Raw genomic sequence first — 24,281 nt, 5'->3', positions numbered from 1 at the left:
ACTTATCAGACCATGTCACTTCCTCTCTAAAGTTCCTACCAGTCTCTCTCCACCCGCCTTCCATGGCTCCTTTGCCCGGGGTACATGAGTGGGCACAACTTGTTATTCCTGTTCCTCAAGCTGGCCAAAGGTGAGGTATTGCTGTTGCAGAACCTGTGCTGCCTCATTGCTGGGCTGTGTTTCAGTTTCTTATGCTGACTATCAGGCTGGGTCTCAGCTTGTCTGGGCTTAGCCTCTCAGGTATTATTTCAGGAGACTTGCATTGCCACCAGAGCCGATAGGCAGCTAATCATATGTTTCTTCCAGTTTCTTATGAGTTTCTCACATCTTTTTCCTCGTTCTCAGTAGTTTCTGACAGTTCAAGGCTTTCCACGTGGTCCTACAATCTCCGGGGCCCCCCTTCCTTGGCAGATCCCTGTTGTGGAGACTGGGAATGGCAAAACAAGAATTTCCCCTGTAAATGTGATTTTTCAAAATCTTGTTTAACTCTGAAGCATGAGCAGGTTTTCATAGATGTGGCAAAAGGTGGGAAGACCTCCCTACCCTCTGAATTTCTACCTAATGCTCCATATTTGTATGACATGAGAACATTTAAAAAAAAAAAAAAAAGTCCCGTAAATTAGTGAATGGATTTTGATGTTGGTTTTGGTTTGCTAGTTTTAAAAGGTAGAAAAAGGGATGTGCATAGCCAGTGAATCCAGTTTTCTTTGTTTTCTTTTGAATTCAATTTGGATAAATTTATGAATGTAATGTCATTATGAAACAAAGTTGAAAGATTCATTATAAAAAATGTCAAAATAGAGTGTCTTGGCTTTTAAAAAAATAGTTCTTGGATATTCAAACACAGATTGCATTCATCAGCCTGAATTTATGTTTTTATCTGAAAGTAAAGGGTTGGTAAAAACAATCCAGCCAGTTCTCATCTTGAGAACTCTCTTCTGTCAGGATAGCAACAGCTAAGAATGCAAAGAGAGGGAATGTTGCTTGAAAGATCCTAGCTCTTCATTTGTTTATCTGGTCCAGCTTAAGTTTTTCCAAAATGTGGTGTTATCACAATTTAAAATGAATCAGACCAAACTTTTCAGCATTTGATGTGAGGAAAACCAGAAAACCTCACAATGCTTTAGTAAGTTTTGTCCCTGTAGGCTGCTGTATATTTACACTTCAACTTCAGCTCCGTTTTTTTTGTCTGGAGATTTGTTTTCAGTCAGCTGCCAGTGAAAACTACATTTGACCCTTACCGAGGACAAGGGCTTATTTTGTATGTCAGTTATTAAGACTGGCTGAGAAGTTCATTTGAAACTGCAAATCTGTCCAAACATGTCAGATTTAAGTAATCCAAACAATGAGTTCAGGTTCAGAAGGCATTCCTGTTTCTGGGGAGAGGGGATTTGATCAAAATAGGAAAGAGACACATGCTGTGCCTCTACTCCCACTTTAGTTTTCCTTTCCAGACCAGGCTAATAGTTACAGTAATAGCAGCAGTATTTATTTTCTTTTCAGACTTAGCTGACTGATGTGTTGACGTGCCTTGATTTATTTGTTGCAGCAACCAAGTGGACTAGGTGTGTTGCTCTGCATGCCAATCCCTTACGTTGCGTATGCATCGCTCTTGTATATTGTCTTCTATATCTGACAAATTGACTCTAATCGTTTAGCAATTCATATTTCGTCTGGACTAGGCAATTGTGAGAGATCTAAATTCTGTCTCTTTAAATGGAGACAATGGACTTACCACCACCAGTTAAGAAAATTAACATGCATCAGTATTGTGAGAACAGAGTGCAAGATCTTGATAGGAAGCAGGTGTTGTTTTTTCTAATATATATATGCATGTATATTTTTATATGTATATATAAAGGATATAAAAATGCGACGTTGAAGTCTGTGTTTTCCAAAGCCACTGTTATAGTGGCTAATGACTTGGAAAGTATATGGTGTGTCAGACATGGGAGAGACAGTGATGCTGAGGCATAGCCCACTGGAGAAAGGGTTGTGAGGCTCAAATGAAGGAAAGAAGGAAAGAGGCCTTCACAGTAAGAGAGTGATGCTTAGTGAGAGAGAGCTGAAGCATCTGGAGATGAAAGGCAGGGCCTAGTAAACCAGAGGGTCAGGAATAGAGATGAATTGCTTTGTATGCTGTACCTGCCCAGATTGGGACTGTCTAGATTAGCTTTTGCAAAGCTGAATTAGATCTGTCATGCAAGCTGTTATTTTCACGTTGTTTTTACTTTCACTATTCTTAGTAAATGCCGTTTTCCATAGCCCATGAGGCTTCATTGTGCGGTTTGGATATCAGTTGCTTCAGAAGCTTGTTCCCTGGCATCAGCAGGTCAAGGGACTGAGGCTTCAGGAAGTCCAGGGCTTTGGCTGCAGAAGGTGGGGGGCCGGGCATAGCCCTCTGCTTGCGTACGGGTGTGCAAAGTCCATCTGAACAACACCAGTGGAATTGTCTTTCTAGGCTGGCTCCTCTTGGTTGCCCTTCAGAAGAGTTGTTCTTCAGTGCAGGTGAAGGAAATAATTGTTATCACTAGATTTTGATACAGGTTATTTGAAGACAGGAGACCTAGAATAGTGAAAGATTGTTTCAGGATAAGAAATACCAAGTGATAAATAAAAAAAGCCTTTTAGATGGCTTGCAGGTGGATTTGGAGAGCAGAGAACTGACTACCTTTGGCTTCAGCCTAAAACCTAGGGGAAAGACCTCATGTTTTTCTAAGCATTTTTTCTTGGGTGGCTCCTGGCTGTTTTGTACTAGTGTGTGAATTCCCTTTTGCTAAAGGATCTGATTTATCTTCAAAGGGTATTTCTCTTGGTTCATTATTTTGACCTAAATTGTGTCTTTCATAGATGACTGGGGTTTTTTAAATTTTATTTCTTCCTAAAACCGTTTGCTCAAAACTACATTTTTCCTCAACAGCTGTTTTTTCATCAAATGTTCTCTCTCCTGAGAGGCTGTTGGCTATTTATCAATATTTGATCTGTCTGTAAAGTGTACTTCTGTGGGGTGGTTTATTATAAAATGGTGTCTCACTGAAGTGGATCTTATCAGTTCTTGATCTCTTTCTCTGTTTGTCAGCCTCTGTCTGCTTCTTTCTTAGCTAGCCTAGTGGCTTTAAGAAGTACTCAATCTCTCTATTTTAACAAAATTAAATGCAGTCATTATAATGGCAAACACTAAACAGCAAAAGGAGATACATCAGAATCCAGTACAACTTCAAGCAGATGCTTAGCAAAGAGCTTGAAACTGTGCCAGGTGTTTATAGGTGTAAGAGAAAAATCCCCTGCATTTCCTTCAAATGTAAATATTGCAAAATTGGTTTTCATGCAGTTTTCAGCAAAATGAAAATAGTAAAATGAATAGCAGAAAATGCCATGTATACTGACTACTTAGGCTTTTTTTTTTTTTTGTCATATCAGTCGGGCTAAACATTATTGAATACAATGCATTCTTAATCCAACTCCTTTGATTTCAGTGACACTGAACTAGTGATGGACCTGAAGCATGAACATTACAACATTCCCTTAATTCTACTCTTTCTTCAGCCAATGGGAGCTAAATTACTGATGCTGTTAGAGATGAAATAATTTTCATTAGGAGATGATAGAAGTGGCAAAAATAAGTGGAAAAAAATATTTGTGAGGGTTTCTCCTTCTTTTTGAATGGGGATAGATGTTAGGTAGAAAGGAAATTATCTTTAATGCAGGCTGCACGTCTCACTAATGACAAGAGTGTTTCTCCCAAGAGTAAACTGAGGCCTCTGAGCTGGTTTACGGATACCTCAATAGAAATAGTTGCATTACTCTGTCCTCTGCCTGTAGGCAGTCACTGAGAGCTTTTTCTGAGGTACTCTTCTTGCCATAGATAATTTTGCAATAAATACATAGAGGAAAACCTATGTAGTTTAAAAAATGATTTCTTTAATGCATTTTGCATATTGTACTTTCAATAGCACTAAGTATTTCTGGCAGCCTCTTAAGATATCCATTATTCATTCTTCATTAGCTGATATTCCAGTCTACCCAGGAAGTATGGCATTCAAAGGTCTTGAAGTTCAGTATGTGCTTTAGTATTTTCTAACCTTATTTTTCTCAATATCCAATTATAGATCAGCAATGTTTTGAAAGTCAGGTATTTAGTAACTGAGTAATGATTTTTTTTCTAAATAGAGATCAAGAAAGTGCTCAATAACATGGCATTTTTGAAATGTGAAAAATTCAGGATTTTTTTATTTGCTTCTTGGCTTGTAAGCCTTTTGAATTCACTGACAGCATGTTTTAATTTTCTTTGCTGAAGCTGTTAAAACTAAAAATATACTTTTTTTTTCTTCTTCTATTATAGTCACTTCATTCAGGGATCTAGAGGTTTAAGAAACTCATGAAAAAATCCTGAGCTTTCTTTCACTTGAGTCCTGATCTTATGCTGTAACGAGACAGATTTTTGCTGCTTCAGTAACATAAAAAGGCCCTAAACCTTCCCTACTTGGAACAGTGCTCCTCAAAGTGCAATCCTGCTTTATTGTTAACACTAACATGGTGTTTTGGGGGTTTTCCAGACCAGTATGTCTGAAAGAGGAGAGAGATCAGTCTGCTGCCATCCATGCCTGAGAATGGAGGGAGCACAGATTGCTTTGCATGCTCCAATTCTGCCTGCTTGCTCTGAGGACTCCTCAGTTCTAGTGTGTTTTCTTAGAAAAATTGTTGACATTAACTCCATTTCAGTATGTAATTATTAATTAGCATACTTTGATAATATTACGGCTTTTTAGATGTAAATATGAAAGTCGAGGCCCTGTTGAAAATACCCTGATAGATCGTTGTGTTTGCATGAAAAAAATGTTTTAGCTTCTATGTCAGCTAGGCTGTTTTTTTGTGCTGTCCAAATGTTCACACAGCAATGAGAAGATATTCTTTGATAACTAGAAGATGCTTTTTTTCTGCTTTCTTTTAATTGAAAGGTATTTGTTGCTATTATTGGTTGTGAAGTGTATCCCTGTCTGTATCCTACGGCTTCTGTATAAATGCGTGCTATTAATAACTATAAATAAATGTCAGCCAATAAGGACTTCGGGGTTTTGAGAAAACAATCAAGAACGGTAAAAAATGATGGCATAGAAATACTCGCAGATAAGACAAATCTACAGCATTGCCATTTGTCTTCCTCTCCTCATGGGTTAAGCTGTTTATTATTGCCTTATTTGTATTATCTGCAGACTAGCTGTATTGAAAGATGCCTCAAAACAAAAGGAGCAAAACCATTTCACAGCAGCAAGAGTTACATGCACGTGCAGTTAAAGCAATACAAGAAAAGCTTACAAGAGTCTTCTCTTCCCCAGTAGCTTCCTTGCTTTTGCACCCTGTATATCCTCTTCTCTCTAACCCTTTCCCCTGCATGTGTTTTGGTATGAGTGATGTGAGTACACAGGTTATCCAACAACCTTATTTTCAAGTGCCAGTACTATTAAAAGATCGCCAGTTATGTAAGCTACAGACTACAAACATGAAGCTACAGTCATTTGTGTTGTGCTTTTAGAAGCATCTGAGGGTTTGTAAAAGTGCTTGTATTGAGGACGTTTTTGAGAATGTGTATGTAACGTGAAATATATATTGGTCATTGAAATTTCCCTTGTGGTTCTGATGTGCCTTCAAATATCTATTTTAGGTCTGCCAGAACCAAACAGAGACAGTATATTCCAAGGACTGAGAATGGATCAAGGATTCTACACATCTAAAGACTTCCTACCTTTGGTAGCAATGGCAAGTAAACCAGGTGTGTGATATTATGTTTTTGATATATCAGAATGGACAGCTGGTTACACAGCAGCACATCCAATTACGAAGCACCTCCCAGTGAAGAGGTCTGGGGCAGGATTTTTTCTTGGTGTGTTGCAACCTCCGGAGTGTGGTCAGGAAAGTCAGTCCTGGAGACTGTAAAGCAAATAGTCATACATAAAAAAATCTAAGCACATGGCAAATCATTACCCCTAATAAGTTATATTTGTTATTTTGAATTATATTCAAAAGATGTCATAAGCTGCTCATTTGTATAAATTATCTTGATATAAATAGTATATGTAAGATGGTCTTGAAAAAATCTGATATTAAAGAAGGCATTGCCGACCCATATAAGCAGCTGCTTTGTCTGTTGTTGATAAATTATTTTACTTGTCCCAAGTCATGTGCTGCATGTTTTACAGACACATTTAAGGGAGCACTGGTTCCTTACCCAAAGAACTTACAGTCTAAGACTCAGGACAGCAGTAGTATGCCAGGAATTAATAAGACAACACTCAGTTCATAGGCACCAAATGCAGTCTTGTTTTATGCTTTTACATCTTTGTTCTGAGTACAGGGATGGCTGCAGTTGCTCCCCAAGGAGTATAGCTGCTTTCAGTGGCCCTGAATGTGAAGTCATAAACCCCAGATGGATTATGAGATGGGGCTTGTGATTTCTACGCCATGTTCCCTCATGGTCTAGATTCCCCAGTGTGTTGATAAAAAAGAAATCCCGTGTACAGTTTTCTGGGCATATACTTAGTGCAGTATGTGGTCTTGTACATATGACCCCATATTTGACCACACATATACCTTTTTTATCTACAAACTGATTTTCTTCGGAGCATTCAGAAATTTTTTTTAGCATCATATAGGGTTGCCTGCTTATTTAGTAGACTTTCCATAAACAAATGTGTTAAAGAATATATGTTCTGCAGCAAATTATTCTGCATATAAAAGTAAAGTTTATTACCCCATTTTATGCAAAATATTTTGGAAAGGAAATTCTGCATCCCATCTGTCCCATCTCTCTGCTGTTTTGATCAAATGCTTATTTCTGTCTGTTTTCTTAAGCTCAAAGTGAAGCTCAAATGCGCTGGGAGAAAAGAGTGGTTTTGGGATTTTTTTTGAAGAAAGAGATGTTTAAAAATGAAACAGATTGAGAATCTGCACTGCAAAACATTTGTAGATTAACAAAGGAAAAATAAATCTTGCAAAACAATCCCCTCTTGTAATAATTTGACTAAAAATACTTTATAGAATTCTGTATGGACACGTAGCACTTCTGTACTGTAAGGTGCCTGCCTGCATGAGGATCTATATACTGTGATCCGTATCTTTTAAAACGTTGCAAAGTAGCACTCTTGATTTGCCAGGATATGTAATGATATTTTTTTTTTATATATTAAGCCTACAATGAAAAAAAGGATGAACTTTGAAGAACTAACCTTTTCTGACTGACAGTCATAGATAGCTCTTTGGTGGTGTCTATTAATAAACATGGTCTCTTAATTTTCTTAGTGTCTGTCTGTAGCTGTAGCCACCTCTTGCTCTCTAAAGCATGGAATTTTAAAATAAAATATACAAGTCCTATATCCTGCACTATCCTCTTTTTTTACTATGACAGTTCTCTAAATAATAGACATAATAGACTTATTCACAGTAAAATACATATTCTGCCTGCTTATTCAGTTCTGAATACCGCTTGTTAATGTACTTTCCTCCAAAAGGGGTTCCCCTTGCAGATACATAGACATGAATTTACCTTGGAAGTGGCCTTGCTACCAAGAGCAAAGTGGGCTGCTGTGACTGATCCATTCTAGACTAGTCCTGTAATAGCACTCTGAGCTGCCATTCCCTTGCTGCACTTGTGCTTTTTCCACTGCCCAGTGTACAATTTTTGTGAAAGATTAAGTTTGTTAAAAAGAAATGAGAAAAGTTAGAGAGAATTTTAGAATAGGAAGCCTATTAGTAAAGAATAAATGCAATGCCATATACATAGGGGGGGAAATGATAGCATTTGCCATACATTAAGCATTTTACAAATGGAGAAAGAATATGTGTATTAGGATATTGCTTCTCACTCTAAATTAAAAGCATTGTTTCCTTGAATGATACTTGTGTTTCTTTACAATTGCATGTGAAAATCTGCTGCTACTATAGAAAGATACTCGTGTTACAGTGGAATGATTAAATGGCCAGCTTAGTGCTTCCTGACTGAAATTATCACCGACTGACTGAGAATATAGCTTTATATTGCTTATAGCATTATTTTTTTTTAAGTTGCCTAATCAACAGCTAGTTGTACTTAAACTTGTGATAAAGTTCAGTCTCATACAAGGAACGCACACAGTTCAGTTTTAATTAAGTATTTCTTTTATAATCGAATCATCAAATACAAGGTTAGATGACGAACACATAATGTCATTCTCTCCATGTAACTTTTTGAAAATAATTTGTAGGAAGCCACTGTAAATTAAATGTTTTCTCCCAGTGGAAGGTCTGGGAATCACTGAAATCGTAATATTCTTTCTGCCTCATGCCATAGAGAATAGCCTCTGAGAACCATGTCATAGCCAGAACAGTGTCAGTGCCTTGCAGAAAACTGACTGAGGGGACTAACTTTGAGAACTATTACACAAAACTCTCAACAACTGGTAGTCTTTTGGAAAATACCAAGTACTGTTCTTTATAATCTGTTAAAAGGTGTTGGGTTTTTTTTAACTGGGAGGGTAATAAATCTGATAAGAGAGAAACTTACTTTTTGGATAAAAATATCTCACAATGCTAATTTCAGCCTGACAGGACCCACAATCCTACAAACGTGTTGTCATTTGAATTCTTTCCAGATAGAAAGGTGCAGCTGCTTAGAGTACTGACTATGAAATTATGTATATGAGCATATCTTAAAAATGGGAATAAAACTGTCTTTCAGTGAAGCAGAATAATTTGATAGTGACACTCCATGCTTGGAAACTGTAAGATGCAATTTTACACTGCTTTGGGTACAAGTACCTTTTGAGCTGTCATGCAGAAATGGTTTCTCTACTTGAAAATGGGGTTTTCCTTTCATCTTTCAGGACTGTGTGCCTGTCACTCTCCATTGCCATCAGTACATGGAACTGTGATTGTACTTGGGGCAGGAGACACTGCTTTTGACTGTGCAACATCTGCATTACGCTGTGGAGCTCGTCGCGTGTTTGTGGTCTTCAGGAAGGGATTCACTAATATCAGGGCCGTCCCAGAAGAGGTAAAATTGAATAACAGCATTTATGAGAAGGAATATTGGTTGTTATTTCTACAGGGGCCTGAAAGTGTGCTGTAGGTACTTAAAAGACATCCACTAAAGGTTTTTTTTATAAAACTGGTCTTAAAATGTATAAATGTTTATTAAAGATCTGAGGCTCACTTTATATAGTCTCTGGTATAAATAATTTTTCTCAATTGTACCTGTTTGCTGTAAAGTCAGAGAGATGCATTTGCATACAGGGGGTAGAATTTCTTGTAAATTACAAAATATAGTAAAATTTTTATTCTTGGAAGCATCCTGGAGATCAAACAGCCACTTGAGTGTTGTAGGTGACTCTTCAGGTCATGGTTAGGTTCTAGAATGATACCTGCTGGCTGCTGTCTAATGAATCTCAGCGATCCTGACATTGCCTTGGAAGCCTATAAAATCTTGTAAGAAAATTACTTACAGTGATTTTGGTTTTGAATCACTGCCAATGGTAATAGAGCAATGTCATTCGTCACAGATTTCAGCATTCAATTTGATTTTTAGTTTGGCTTTGCACTTCGGCATTTATCAGGACATCTGCACATTTTGAAACTGACTCTTCTTCCTCAATGTATCTGTACTACAGGAGGGTTATTTTGAGTTAGATTTTCTTATTTTGGTGGTCTTTTTCCATTATCATTTATTTGGTACATACTTTACACTTTCGCATACTTGAGGATATCAGGACATCTAAGGCATCTTTATCATGAGATTTATGGTAGTTTAGTAGATCTTAGAGATCTTATAGAAGGGGAATGAAGGTACAAAAAAAGTAATAGAGGGTCTCTTGATGGATAATTTGCTTCTGTTTCTGTTACACTTCATTTAAGAATTCCAGACACAATGAGATTACTGAAGCCATTGCACAGACAGACTCATGTGCCATTCAGATTCTTATTAATCAAGAATCAGCTGTCACTCTGAACCGCAATCTTTGTTAGCAACCTGGGTAAATTCCTAAAAGTTGTCAATGTTTGTACTCATCCAGTCATGCAGAGGCCTTGAAAAAAAATAAAATAAAAGTAGCTTCAGATAGTAACGCCCATGCTAGAATGATGCCAGGCTGGATACTACATGTTCAAAAAAGGTTTGTTGTGTAAACATAAATAATCAAATCCTGAAGACTTTGCTAACACAAAATGCTGTTTGACTTCAGCAGTTTTACCACAGCAGAGATTCAGAAGATCTTAAGTCTGGATTGTCACTCAGAAAACTGTTGTTTGCACATGGTAGTCAGCATTTAATAACATCTTAAAATCATAATAAACAGAAATCAGGGCATGTACTTAGTTAATACTAGGGCTCTTCTTACAAAGATGCAGATAATTACATAAGGTAACTCTTTTGCCCTCAAAGGAGTTATGCATATTCAAAGTAACAGAGAACAATAAGAAAATATATTGGAGAAAGATTTGCATTGCAAATTTACCTAGTGCCACTGTCTAGAACTGCTTGATTTAATAGCACAGGAGGCTCTGAAGTTGGTATTAAGATGACTGTCTGTAATACTGTGCACAGGTGACTTCTACAGCAGAATGGGTGGCAGCATCTTGAGTCAAAAAATGTTTTATGGTTTTTTTCATAAAAACACAACAACGTTCAAGTTATATATTTTATTGCTTCTACTTTGCAGATGGAACTTGCAAAAGAAGAGAAGTGTGAATTTCTGCCTTTCCTTTCCCCTCGGAAAGTTGTACTTAGAGGTGGACAAATTGTTGCTATGGATTTTGTTCGAACTGAACAAGACAACGACGGAAACTGGAAAGAAGATGAGGATCAGGTTGTGCGTCTGAAAGCTGATGTGGTGATCAGTGCCTTTGGCTCCATTTTAAGCGACACTAAAGGTAACCCTGACTAATGAATTCTGTAAATGCTGATTGTTATTTTAGTTGCAGCCAGTTCCTGTGCTTTGATGGTTTTGTGAAATGAGTCTTCTGGAGGTTACAAAGCTTGTGACTGCTGGTCCTCTTCACAGGAATTTCTTTGTCCTTTAGGTATACCTCTTAGAACAAAACTTGAGGGTCTGATAACAAAACACTTTCTGTATATCGCTGTATAGAGCAGGAACTCAGATTAGAGGTACAGTTGCTCAGTATATATCTTGCTTTCCTCTCAATGCAAATGGGATCTCAATGAATACTCTTGGGGATTTCTTCTGGTCTCACTAATTAACTTTAGAGAAACTCATTATACTACAACTTTAAACTGAACTGATCCGATCTCTGAAATCTTTTCTTTACCTATTAAATTAAGACAGATTCATTATTCTGGTTCAGCTGGTCTAGCTGTCACTCATTTCTTGTGCATATGCAAGAGAACTGTGGCTTCTCTCATACACGCAGCATTTGTTAAATTCACCTGCACTTGTCTGAGCTTTTCTCATTATTTAGTTGCACTTTACAAGCTTTGGTCTTAAAAATTAACAATTATGTAGTTCCATAGTAAAGATACAGAAATTGGCACACAGATAGCATTTCAGAGACTGAATGAATTGTCTGGATATAGCAGAAAGAGAGCTGAAGAACATGAGTACAACTAAGAACATGTCAGACTGTTCTCCTCTGACACTAGGTTAGATTTAAAGAGTTCAGGCACATACATCAAATGTGCCTTGAAAGTAAAAAAAAACCGACTCAGCAGAAGACAGATTGATAAAATGAGTAGATCTTCAGCCTGGAGATGCTCATCAAGGTTAGCAGGTTCTGAAAGCCTTTGTGATCAATGTGCCTACCTCTCCAGGGCGTGGTCATGCCAGCCAATTACCCCATGACATGTTGTCATGGTCCTTTGGGTATAAATACTCTGACAGAGGACTTGGCAAGTGCCTCAGAGTGCATGTCACCAGAAGATTTGGTAATCAGATGCTGGTTCTGCCAGTGCAAAGGGAATTTCAAAATTTCTTAGCATAGTGTGGTTTTGTGAATCTTTTCAATCAAGGAAAATCATAAATCTAAAATAATCTAAGCAGAATCTAGTAGCATTTGTGGATGTACCTCAGGCATTTTCTGTGTATGCATTATAGATAACACTGTTTTAAATGAAGTTAAAGAAATGAGTTTTCTGATAGTAATATTTTTTTAGAGTTATTGGTAAAATCATACAAAAAGTGTAGTGACTTCCCAGGAAGACAAAACAGTAGTTAATGAAGATAAATTGTAGGTCCCATTGAAGAATTTTAGAATATAGCTGATAGCAGATTTGTAATCTGAATGAGCTACTCAGTGCTTCCTGTTCACCAGTCCAATTGTATATAAAGTAAAGCCATCATACAGCCATGAGAAGAGTCTAAACTCTTTCCTACAGTAAAAAAGAAGGATCAACCTGATTCCTTGAGGAACGTCTGAAGTTTATTCCAGGAGCGTTCCTGTCTTGTGTGTGTTACTATGGCTTTGGGATGGGTTTACGCAGCCTAGGCTGTTATCTAGACAGCAAGGGCACCCAGCTATGTACGGTGCTAATTACTTAGGGCTGCCTCCTGCCCTGCAGTTGCCTCCTGCACTAAAGGGCACAGGAGGTGCAGTCTACGTCTCTTTGGGAGAACAGACTCCCATTCCACTTGGAGATGTATTGCTGTATAAAGAGTCTGGCATCTATGTTGGTCCTGTTTCAGGGCTCAGTCTCTAACCCGCCCAGGAAGCAGGGAGAAAAAGTATTTTTTTAATCTTTAAAGAGATTCATGAGCGACTCCATTGGTGGAGTTGACTTGAATGAGACTTTTGGAAAGTTTTGTTGTTGTTATTTTGTAACCCTCTGTTTAGGTTTTTTTGGAAGGTTTTCTAGAACCTCATGTAGTAAATCAAATATTGGCCTATGCGATCAGTATGGTTTTTTGTGATTCATAGACCCTATGATAAAGGAGTGACTGTTTTCTCCCACATTAAAAACTGCTTCAGCTAAAAGGTTGAACTTACTGTGTTGCTCAGCCGTAATATTGTGCCAGTCTTGTATCTCCTAGTACACATTCACTGTCTAAATCAGTTGTTGTGAGGTTTTAAGATAGGAACATAAAATGGGAGGGGAACAAAGTCATGGAGTGAGCTGATCATGAAAGAAGAGAGTCATTTACCATGGGGGTGAGCAATACACCTCAGTTTCATATTGTATTTTTGGTGAAAATGCTATTAGAATAGCAATCAAATTACAAGGAAAAATGCAAGGCATTTGTTTTGGATGTTTTGAAAGTGAAAAGAAACTAAGACTTGAGGGAATAAAGTGTTTATTTTCAGCATACCATTTCAGTTGCTTTTAAATCTTTATTTTTTGACTAAGCTGTCTTAATGAAAGTCAAATTTGCTTTTCACTGTTGAGCTGGATTACAACCAAATCTCCAGGCTGCCTCAGCATGCATAACAAAAAGAAATGAAAAAAAAAAAAACAAACCACCAAAAGCATCTTATATTTTTAGTGTTTTTTTTAAAAAAAGGAAGCGCGTGTTTGTATTCGAGAGGTGGAGATATTCAGGTATTCTCCATTTAAAAGATGGAGATGAAAATACTGGAGATACTCAAAACTGGACAATGCCATGAGCAAACTGACCTGACTTGGAACTTGATCTAACTTTGAAGAAGGGGATGGACTAGGTGACCTCCAGAGGGCCCTTCTAGTCTGAATTATTCTATGACTGGATGACTCAGGTGCAGGTTGAATAAACATGTTAATTGTTGCTCGTACAAAGAGCTCTATCAATTGACCTAATGCGTAAGGCACCTCAGGGAACTGCCAATGCAGTATTGGTGTGGGCTAAGCTAGCAGGATATGTCCTCTTTGTTATTAATATTGTTAAATGCTGATGCTACTGATGTAAGAATAAAGAAAATACTATGAAAACCAGAAGGATTAAAATCAGACTTAGCCTCAGTTCAGCAAGATGTTCAGGGCATAAGCATGTGGGTGTCTGCTGTTCTGAGCAGAAATAGCTCATAGGTTAGAAAGCTTTTTCTAGTCTATTATCCTCAACAAGATGTTTCTTATTCTTGCAGAGTAACTATTAAATTTGCAACTGAGATTCTGTGTCTCACGGTAGGTATTTAGTCTTTTTTGTTTTGTTAAAATAAAATGCTGGCTGTGTTTTTAACCGGCAGTTCTAGTAGGTATTCATCCTCCCATTGGGAATCATATAAATGCATCTTTAATTTAAAAAAATGGACTCCTAAGTCCATTTTATGCTCGGGAAGTTGCTAATAGACAAAACAGGAGAGGTGCTTTCTAGACTATTTTAAGAACATTACCGCTTTACTGAAACCAGTAAAAAAAACCCCAACAAATTGTTCAAATCAAACTACTGCAAATGGAGTAAGAAAAATGTTTTGCTTCCTGTTGAAAAAAAAAAGATTTTGCAAGCACAAGCTGCTTTTTTTTTTATTGCGTAGCTTACCAGAGCCTTCAAGCCATCGTAACTGACCCACATAAACAAAGAGCTGTAAGAGAATTTTGTACCTTTCCTCATGTTCCTGCTCTTTGGCTTGGTTTGTTATTTTGGAGGCCTATGACGTATTAGTGAATTACTGAAATATCTTCTGTCACCATTCCAAATTGCAACTACTCAATATATACAAATGTAATTCTATGTACTCCCTAGTACTGTGTACAGCCTCAACAACCTACTTAACACCAGTCCAGTTGGTTTTGAAGTCTAAACTTTGAATAACCATTTTCTTATCTATTTTATTCTGATAAGCAAAAGGGAACAATATTTTTGGACTGCAAAATTTTGCACTGGAACAAATGTCCTTGTTCTGATTCATTTTCCTGAATTTCTGAGGAGAACCATGGAGAAATTATGGAAAATAGTACACTTGTTCAAAATGCACTACGAAATGCAATGCAGGACAGGGGATTAAGGCAGGGTAGGGAACTGGCAAGGTAAGTTTAGTTCAACACTGTTTAGCAGGCAGCAGTAAACAGGAGGTATTCCCATTTTCCAGTACACTGAATCTTAGCGTGATAATGTCTGTTTTATCTTCCTGGAGAGGCAAAACTGGGGAATGCAAAAATATCCAAGCAAATTCCAAATACCGCCTTTGCAAAAACCCCCGGAAATAGTAGGCTATTTGTGAGCAAAAATATGTTTTATTACATTTTTGGTAGTAGCTAGCTATTGCACGGTAACTGAAGGGCAAACTTTTATTTCACAATTCTGGGAATCAGTCACAACTTTCAGATATTTTGCTTTTACTTTTAGTAGGACTGTCATCTTGCTTGGAAACTGCAGCAGTAAACCCCAGAAGGCTTACTAGAGTATAACTACTGTGCCCCCAGTATAGTTCAACACACAGCAAAGATAAATTTTCCCAAATAGTTTACAATTTTATTATTTAATCCACTCCTACTTAATATTTATTTCTATAGATTGAGAAGCGTTTGCTAGGGAAAAAGGGGGAAAACTTGCAGAGCTCTGAGCTCATAAGTGAAAAAGATTTTAGTTTTCCGTTGTACAAATGCAGAGCTTCAAATGGTACAGAAGCCAGCGAACCTGCAGGGAGCGTTGAGTTCATCCAGTCTGCTCAGACAAGTAGGTAACTTCAGCCTGAAAGCATCAAAGCCGTGACTATCTAATGAAAGACGAGGAGGGAGGAAGAGAGGTGGCTGTGATGCCCCAGCTGGGAATGCCCACGGGGGTGACCTGGTGTCTCCCTAGTAGCACAGCATCTGCCTCGCACCCACAGAATAGACTTTTAGTCACCAAGCTTTTTTAAAAAATTGTTATATAAAACTGAAATTTACAGGCGTTCGAAAGATTCCTAGTGAAATAGGTAGGAGTTCTCCTGCTGAGTCATTTGGAATAGGATTTTTCTCCACAAGTAGGTTTACTGAATGAGTTTGAGTGTGGCAGTTCCACACCCTGAAATGATTACCAATTTCCAGTATCCAAACGTGGCTTCATGATGACTTCTAAAGCCCTGTTAACGTAGAGCAGGAATTCAGCTCTTTCACCCGACAGGCGTCAGTACACATTTGCTTGCTGGTGACAGGCAGAAAACAAAGTCAGTACCAGCTTGCAGCAGGAGCCTCTCCTAGCATACCTGGACCCAGTTTTATCCAGTCAAAGTGCTTTTTAGTCCTGGTTCAGTACGCTAGTGGGGCAGAGACTGTGAGAAGCATGATTGTGCCTTTCGTTATTTGCTGGGCATTTAGACTGAGCAGTGTCAGCAGTTAATCAGTCTATTGGTGCATGTGACAGCTGTAGATTTATATTTGAGATTAAGAAAGTTACAGTATATTTGTATTTTTCGGAAGTAATGCTACTATTCACTGTAAAGGAAGTCTGCAAGATGGATATCAAAAATAACATTAATGAGCCACTAAAGCTAAAATTACAGGAACTTATGAAATTGGTTAAACATAAAAACCGTTAAACTGTTTATTGAAGCTTCACAGATATACTGCAGCTAATGAGCATTTCTGCTATTTAAATAAGCCCAAATTGAACACACATTACATGGATACAAAATTAGTCATGGCAGTCAAACACACACAGACTCACTTTTAAAGCTTTATTTGAGGAATCTTTTCCATTTGATTTGTTTTGTTAATTAAAATATTTTTTCTGTATTCACTTATATTTTAATATTGTTTTTGCAAGCACTATAATTTGCTGCTGCTTTTCCATTTGTTTGCTCTGTGAATATAGCAAATTTGGAATATGTATTCAGAACTCTCCTTTTGTTTGGTGCTATTTGTGTTAGCATCACTTGATAGCATTAGAATAATTCAATTGTATGTTGTCTTTCATCCAGAAGGATCTTTTCAAATTATATATAATATCTCACCAGGATATGAAGAAGGCAGTGCAGCTACAGGATTGTACTTTGAATTTACAAGAGAAAAGCTATGTCAGTTTTAAACTTCAAACGGTGTGAGGGAGCAGGGATTTGAAAGACACTCTTTTCTTTCCCCCTGTCCCAAATCATGCACCAACAAAAACATTAGGTATCTAGTTTGCTTATTTTTCAGTGTCAAACAGCAATTCAGAGAACCGATAGCTGGGATCACCTCCTTTCAGGCTCAGGTTTGGCTCTTAGACTCTCTCTCACCCCTTGTAGGGGCAGAGAAGGGACTTCCCTTTGTGAAGACCAAAGTTCTCCCCTTCTTTCTGCAGGTCTAGGAGGTGGTCCCTTCGGCCTCTCAGTTGCCCCAGGCACCAGATCCAAATTGTGAGGATGTTAGGAACTCTTATATAAGATGCTTTTAAGTCATGCCCTTATTTTTACTTAACCTAAATCTTGGAGATTATAAAAAAGACAGAAGGAAATAGCTGCTGGATACCGTGTCAACCTTGCCACCAGGGAAATGTTCTGTCCCAATTTTAAAAATACAGATCAGGCAGACAAATCCCCAGGCCCTGGGGAGATGTTTCAGGTGAAGGTATGTTGGGCATTCTTTGCACTCAAAAAGCTTTTGGTATAATTATATTCGGACAACTATTTTAGCACAAAACAATCCAAAGATAGTTTTGAGAAATTTAATAGCTGCAGGATAACAGAGGTAATACCGTATTTTTCCACAAGATGAAATAAGTAGTGAGAACTTTCAGTTTTTACGTCATTTATTCTGAAAAACTACATCTCCAATAGCATGTTGTCCTTTAACACCTTTACTGTGGTTCAGTCCTGTCTCAGAGAAACAAAAGTCATCTATTAAATCCCCGATACCAAATCCCGCAGCACCAGGTTTTCCTCTGGGTTTTTTCCAAACATGTCTTTACAAGCCTGTACGTATTTAGCTTGCGAGAACTGTCTAGACCACATGCTGAGATGGTACCACTGCATGCTATAAGTTATCCTATATACGACAAATATAAAATGATCAAAAGCTGTCTTGAAGTACAGACAGTCTGAGACATAAAGAGAAAGTTAATGCATCGATTTATAAATATTACTGAAGCATTCTTAACAAAACTATCAGCACTTTCCTTTTTAAAAACAAACAAACAAAAAAACCCAAACACACAAACCAAAAAACTTATTTTCCAGACTGAAAAATTTCTCAGTCTGAAGGTTGTGTTTGGTGTGATCTTTCAGTAATTTAAATATTTTTGAAGGGAACCATTTCATCAGTTTTTGATTCTGTTACTACGCAAATACTGTTTTTGCCAAGTTAAGCCAGAAGTATGTGTGGGGTGGGAGGGATTGTGCAAGCAATAGGTCTTGAAGACAGATTAAATACTTCTGGTACGAAAACCTGCTACAGCGTTTCAGCTTAAAACTGTCTTCTGTGATTCTGGCTTCTGAACCAGTTGCAAAAAAAATACTTTGGATTTGAGTCCTCTGGATATTTGTGTATGCCAAGGGTGAGGAAGAGAGTGTAGGTGGGACAAGTAGGTGACAATGTTTGTGCCTTGCTTCCTATTTTATTATTTTGCCCTGGATTATGCACAGCCCCCACTTTGAAATACACTTCTAATACATGATTTGGAGGTGAAGGGAGATACAGAGCCTGGGAACAAAATTCCATCACAATGATGTTCGAGAAAGATGAGTTTGAAGCTTGCTGTATACTCAGGCGGGGGCAGTACTGTGACTTTGCCCTCGTATTGTAGAAATATTCTTGTCTTAAACTGGCAGGTTTCTCTTTTACATATATGACAGCACAACTACATCAGTTTAATTGACCTTGGCAATCTGCATCTGCTAGTGGTATGTCCCTGAGGGACATTGCAATTTTAAGCTGCGTTTTATTGCAGAATCTTCAGTTCCTGTAGACGAAGCTATATAAAACCCCCTCATTTTGATATATGCCATCAACATTTGCTAAAAATATTTATTGAAAAAGTGATTCTCTTCATGAAGCGACTTTGAAGTGTCTTTGCGATTATAATAAAATAATTTAAAAATGCATAACAAAAATCATGTTAATATAGAGCAAGATTATTTTTTCTGAGCATTTATGTGTATTTAATGCCATTTGTATAATGCCATGCAGTATAAAAAGTATTTTTTTTATTTTCACATCTACATTTTTTAGGACAATAATAGTTCATGTGCAGAATGCCTATATATGCTGTTTGCTAATATGAAAAAAATTAAGATATCTTAATGCATGCTCTAAAAAAAATAAGAAATTGCAGTGAAAAAGATACAAAATATATTGTCTTCATGTAACCATTTCGTTTTGATTGTGGTTTTATGGTTTTATTCTTAATATCTGTAACAAGTTTCAAAGTGAGCCTTACTTTCAGGATGTTCTGAGTTTAAATATTAAGTCAGGATAGTTTTGACTCTATTGAAATATATCTTTTTCAGAATTAAATTTCTTTAAAATCAACACTCTTTGTCAAAGCCAAAGCTTTGATAGCATAACATTTCCTGGTGGGAAAATGTTCCATATGAAAATTTTCAGTCAGGTTTAATAATGACCTGTCAAAAAGTAGCAGAGTATCATTTCTGTTGTGAGGGTTAATAAATGCAGGAAATAAATTCTAGAGGTCTAAATGAATTTCTAGAAATTGTATCATAAACATTCTTTTTTCATTTTAAACCTCAAAAATCGCATGCTGCATATTAAGTTTCACAAGAGAGTATATGGTAGGTTATTCAGGAGAAAAGTATGTTGATATGGTAAGTGCAGTACAAAGCTATGGGTGGAGGGAAAGGGAAAAAAATTTTCCTTTGTTAATATTGTTCATTAATAGGATTTTCAGAAGTGCTGGACTTTTTCCCTGGGAGGTGAATAATGCCAGCGAGAATGACTTTGTGAATGCCAGCCTCTGGGATACGCGGCGTGTTCTCAGGGAGCGACCAGAAGAACAATAGCACCAATTATTTCTTGAGCCGGCGTCGAGTCAGTCACGGCTTGTGACACTTGTGTACATTTATCTTGTACAGAAGTCTGGTTTTGCAGGCACACAGGAACCGGTTACTTTTCTGACACTACCAAACTGCTGTTCTATATAATGCATGTTGTTCTTCTGTCTGAGTCCTGTTAGTAATTACATACCTCCACTAGCTCAACAAAAATGTTCATGTATATAAAAGGACTTTTCATTTCTACTGTAAATTTATGTTTAGTTAAGTGAAAGAACTAGGACGTGGAACTGCTTTTCTAATTGTTATCAGTGTGTATTTGACAGATTTCAGCAACAGTTTTTTGTTTCTTTTATTAACATACTTGTCGTTCACTTTAATTACAGTCAGAGAGGCCATGGCACCTATCAAGTTTAACAGATGGGGTCTTCCTGAAGTAGATCCGGAAACTATGCAAACAAGTGAACCCTGGGTTTTTGCAGGGGGTGACATTGGTGGTCTTGCTAACACTACAGTGGAATCAGTAAATGATGGAAAACAAGCTTCCTGGTACATGCACAGATACATACAGGTGATTTTGTAAAACTGTTTTTCTCTTTCCCATTTCTATCTGCTTTTTAGATAGTGTTATTGTGATTGTTAAAATAATTTCATTGTTTTAGATTAAAAATACAAGTTTTAAGGAACTAATACCTAGATTATCTGGTGATTTGAACATTATAGATTCATTCAACTTGGATCACATACTTGAGTTTGTGTAGTTGAACCCAGCTTTCTTACATTATCTTAACACTAAAATTTTCTTGGCCCCAGCTCTGAATTCCACCCACGGGTAGCAAGCTTTCCTGCACAGTGCAAGTAGAAGTCCTAGTTAGTTAATTGGGGAAAAGAAGCGAGCCCATCAGTATTAAAGAGTAAAATATCTCAGTAGTGCATAAAGGAAAAATTAAACAGTGCCCAGTGTTGTTACCTGCGGAAGATGGTTTTAGTATTTTTAGATTGCAAGTGTACTAACAGTTTACAGGGCACTCAAATTATCTACATCAGAACCAAAGTTTGTTCTGATGAGGCTGATAAACTGGACACAAGAATGCACAGAGGAAAATAATGCAAAGGAGAATTTACCTGAGACGTATGAGTTTAAGGGGTACAGGCATGAAAAACCTGGTAACTGCATGTTCCCTTTCAGTGCTCCTTGTGTGCCGCTGACTGAGCACCTCTGCCCTAATTTTTCTAGTGAAAGAAAGAGCACAAAGTCCAGAGGAGCTGCAGAGGAACCTGCAGAGACAGGAGACACAGCCTGTGTGTGGAGAACCAGCTGACAAAGAGCGTGTTCATAGTGCAAGGAACTTTTTAGAAACATGATACATGATTCATTCTCCCACAAAAAGAGATTTGAACAACTGAAGTTGGGACTGTAACAGCTCGATGTCTTTCTCCCCCATCCATCTGCTCAAAACCTCTCTGATTGCATGTTTGTGCAATTTCATGCTGTTGGGGTCTGATTTCACTTCCTAAAAATACTTCAACTGAAAGCTTGTTGTTAGTATCAGTGCATATTTTTTCTCACTTGTTCTAAAGCACTGTTTGTGTCCTGCCTTCTTAGACCCTATAAAAATGCTGAGTGTGAAACATCTTTAATCCCTGACCTGCTTGCTTAATTTCTTAGTGCACAGTGAATTTGGGTAACTGTGATAGGGGGAGAGGGGAGTGTCTCCTCCTTTTTGTCTCCTTCCTCTTTAACCTCTAGAAATACATGCATCACTTAAAAACCCTCCTTTATCATGTTGCTTCCTCCTCAAAGCTTGCGTTTTTCCCCCCTCTGGAATGTATTGAATACTTTGTAAAAAATCTGAATAGTCATGGCTTGAGAATTAGAATTTTAAATCAAGCAGGCTTGTGATATTAGAGCACTTTCGTTACCCTTTGCAGGTTTCAAGGCAGCTTATTCGACCTTACAGTCTCACCAGGAAGCTAATGGGAAAGCCTTACAGCAATCTTCACAGGAAAGTTTCCAAATGTCAAGTGTCACCTTTCCAGCTGTTAGATGAATGGGTTGCCCAGGGGCATTTATTTGGATGTGCAGCCCTTGTAAAATCTGGTTGCTGTGGTGCGGAGTGCTGTAATTTGGCAATTTACTTCCCCAGTGTTTGGACCTGGTAGAAATTTTAGTGACTGGAGGAGAGTTTGTTTTTTAAAGAAGTAGTTTAGCGAAGGATTGTGTTACCCTGATGTTTATAGGGGTAGGTATGTGCATGTGCGCATGCATTTGTGCGCATGTGCGGGCGGGCGTTCAATTCACAGCTCTGTATTCTGGAAACTTCCAATATCAAATGAAAAAGCGCCCTTACACACTACCTTATTTTCTCTCTACTGTGAGATTCTAAGGCAAGCAACCTTCCTGTGATCTGAGTGTCTGAATCAAGTACACGTTAATTGTTAAATAAATACACTGATACTATTTATCCATTTGCATTTTAGTTACAGAAATAGGTAGCCATTTCCAAAATCACCAACTATCTCAGCACCAGGATCTATAAATAATGCAGTCAGCCTTCAGCAAAGTAAAACTATTCTATAGTATTTCTCAACCAACCCAAGACCATGTCAAAGACTGAAACTCAAAAACACCATCCTGACTACTTGCAGAATGCACTGTTTGAACGGCACGCTGCTTGTATCCCAACCTACTCCAGGCAAAAGGCTAAGCAAACAGATGGGCCTGATATATGCCCTGAAACTCCAATCATTGCAAGCTCTGGCACGTGGTCAAGTGAAGCATGAGATCCAGACTCAAGGACTCTCCAGCAGAAATGCCTTATGTTCAAAACCGGGAGTTATTTACAGAAGCTTCTTGGCTGCTCTTATGCTGGAAACTTTCCATCATTAGTTGCCTAAATATCTCCTGCCTCTTAACATATTCCTCCCACTATACGAAGCATAGGTTCATCTCAGAAATTATTGCCTGCAGCTGTGTCAGGTTAGTTTCTATAAACATGACCAGTTAAAGCCTAGCTAAGGATAGTTGTAGTAGAACATGTTAGAAAATATGGTCAGTCTTCCTAGAACCGTTCTTTGCAAGTCATTAGAGATCCAAACAGAATCAGCCCAACTCATGCAACTATCTACTATTCACAGTGTTTTTTCAGGATTCTCCCTTTTCTGTTATTCCATAAATGACGTAAAAATTTTTGTAAAATAATCTTGGTGATTTATTTAGTTTGGGGATTGTAATGGCCCTCACTTTTGTCCAACAGTGACTCTGATCTTGTGCAGAAGCAATATAGGCTGCTGTTCTCTTCTGTGCCTCAATTCCCATTAATTTCTTTTTGATCAGTGAATGGGATTTAATAATAGAATAGTTATTCAGGGTAATTCACAATTATTGCAGGACTAACTTCTAATTTTCTATGCCTGCCTTGAGAGCAAAGACAGCTCTCACACTGCGATTCTTCCAGTATTTTCTTCCTGGACCACTGCACCAGCCTCGATGCTTCACTCCTGCTCTATTCATACACTCACCTGTGGAGTGTTTTCCCATATGTGGCAGTCAAGTTGCCATCTTCTCACTAAAATTCCTGTTAAAAAGTGACTTTTCCTCTCTGGTTCACAATAAGTTTTCTTTTATTTAAATCTATTTTTTCTTTACTGTAATCTCCCCAATGTGGACAATTTCTTTTATATTTTTCCTAGACTGAAATGCACATGATACACTTAAAGAATAGAGGGCTGGATCCCAACTGATATAAATTGCACTTCAGTAAGATGGTATTCAGTATGAATTTTGAGCACATCACTGTGTGATTTTGAACCAGTATTATATATTTGCTATTTTTTTCTTTATCTGTGCTGTCAAAAAATATATGGGCTTTGTGTCTGAAGAGTGTAGTTGTTGAGCCTTTTATGAAGGTTGACCATTCTCATATGTTCCTCAAGCATGCATGAATGTACATTATTTCATAATCAATACCAGAGATGGGTGGTTCCCAGGAAGCTTGTCTTTGAAGCCGCTAGTTATGTTATCTGCTTCTTTTCAGGATAACCAAAGGAAAAATTGAAATGTCAATAGAACAACATATGAAACACTAGCATGGAGATGAGTAACGAAGCATTGTTTGCAAAAAGGTGGACTAAATACAAGTGCAGGAAACCTGGTATTTTAGTTGCTTACCACTAAGTAAGCAGTATGTCTGTTCTGGAAACAGAAAGCCGGGAAGGAGCTTAGAAAATCTCTGTCCAACTGGACAGAGCCCTGAGCAACCTGCTCTAGTTGACCCTGCTTTGAGCAAGGGTGTTGGACTAGATGGTCCCCAGGCATCCCTTCCATAACCATTCTGAGATTGTAGGAAATAACATAAACATATTTAACAAAGTTTAAATGTATTTAACGAAGTGAAATAATGGATAATCGGTGAGAGGATGGAAGAAGCACATGCAAGGGAGAAAAGATATATTTTAAGATCAGACTTAAAAACAGAGAAAGCAGG

At 37.7% G+C, this 24,281-nt stretch overlaps 1 protein-coding gene across 9 annotated transcripts in view; it reads left to right on the top strand.

Annotated features, from left to right (window-relative positions):
* DPYD (dihydropyrimidine dehydrogenase) overlaps nt 1-24,281 on the top strand; it is a 362,954-nt gene that overhangs the window by 162,869 nt on the left and 175,804 nt on the right. For all 9 annotated transcript variants that reach the window (XM_087733357.1, XM_087733360.1, XM_087733362.1 and 6 more), the window contains 4 exons: nt 5,663-5,770; nt 8,856-9,025; nt 10,686-10,896; nt 20,181-20,365. In XM_087733357.1, the coding sequence (XP_087589483.1) occupies nt 5,663-5,770; nt 8,856-9,025; nt 10,686-10,896; nt 20,181-20,365 (674 nt within the window). The remainder of the gene's footprint in view (nt 1-5,662; nt 5,771-8,855; nt 9,026-10,685; nt 10,897-20,180; nt 20,366-24,281) is intronic.

Source organism: Nipponia nippon, unplaced genomic scaffold, assembly GCF_047370975.1.
Source record: "Nipponia nippon isolate SJK-2023a ecotype South Korea unplaced genomic scaffold, ASM4737097v1 scaffold_5, whole genome shotgun sequence".
In the NCBI taxonomy this organism is placed as follows: Eukaryota; Metazoa; Chordata; class Aves; order Pelecaniformes; family Threskiornithidae; genus Nipponia; species Nipponia nippon.
Note: the sequence above shows the minus strand (reverse complement) of the source record. Positions and strands in the feature narration are given on the sequence as shown.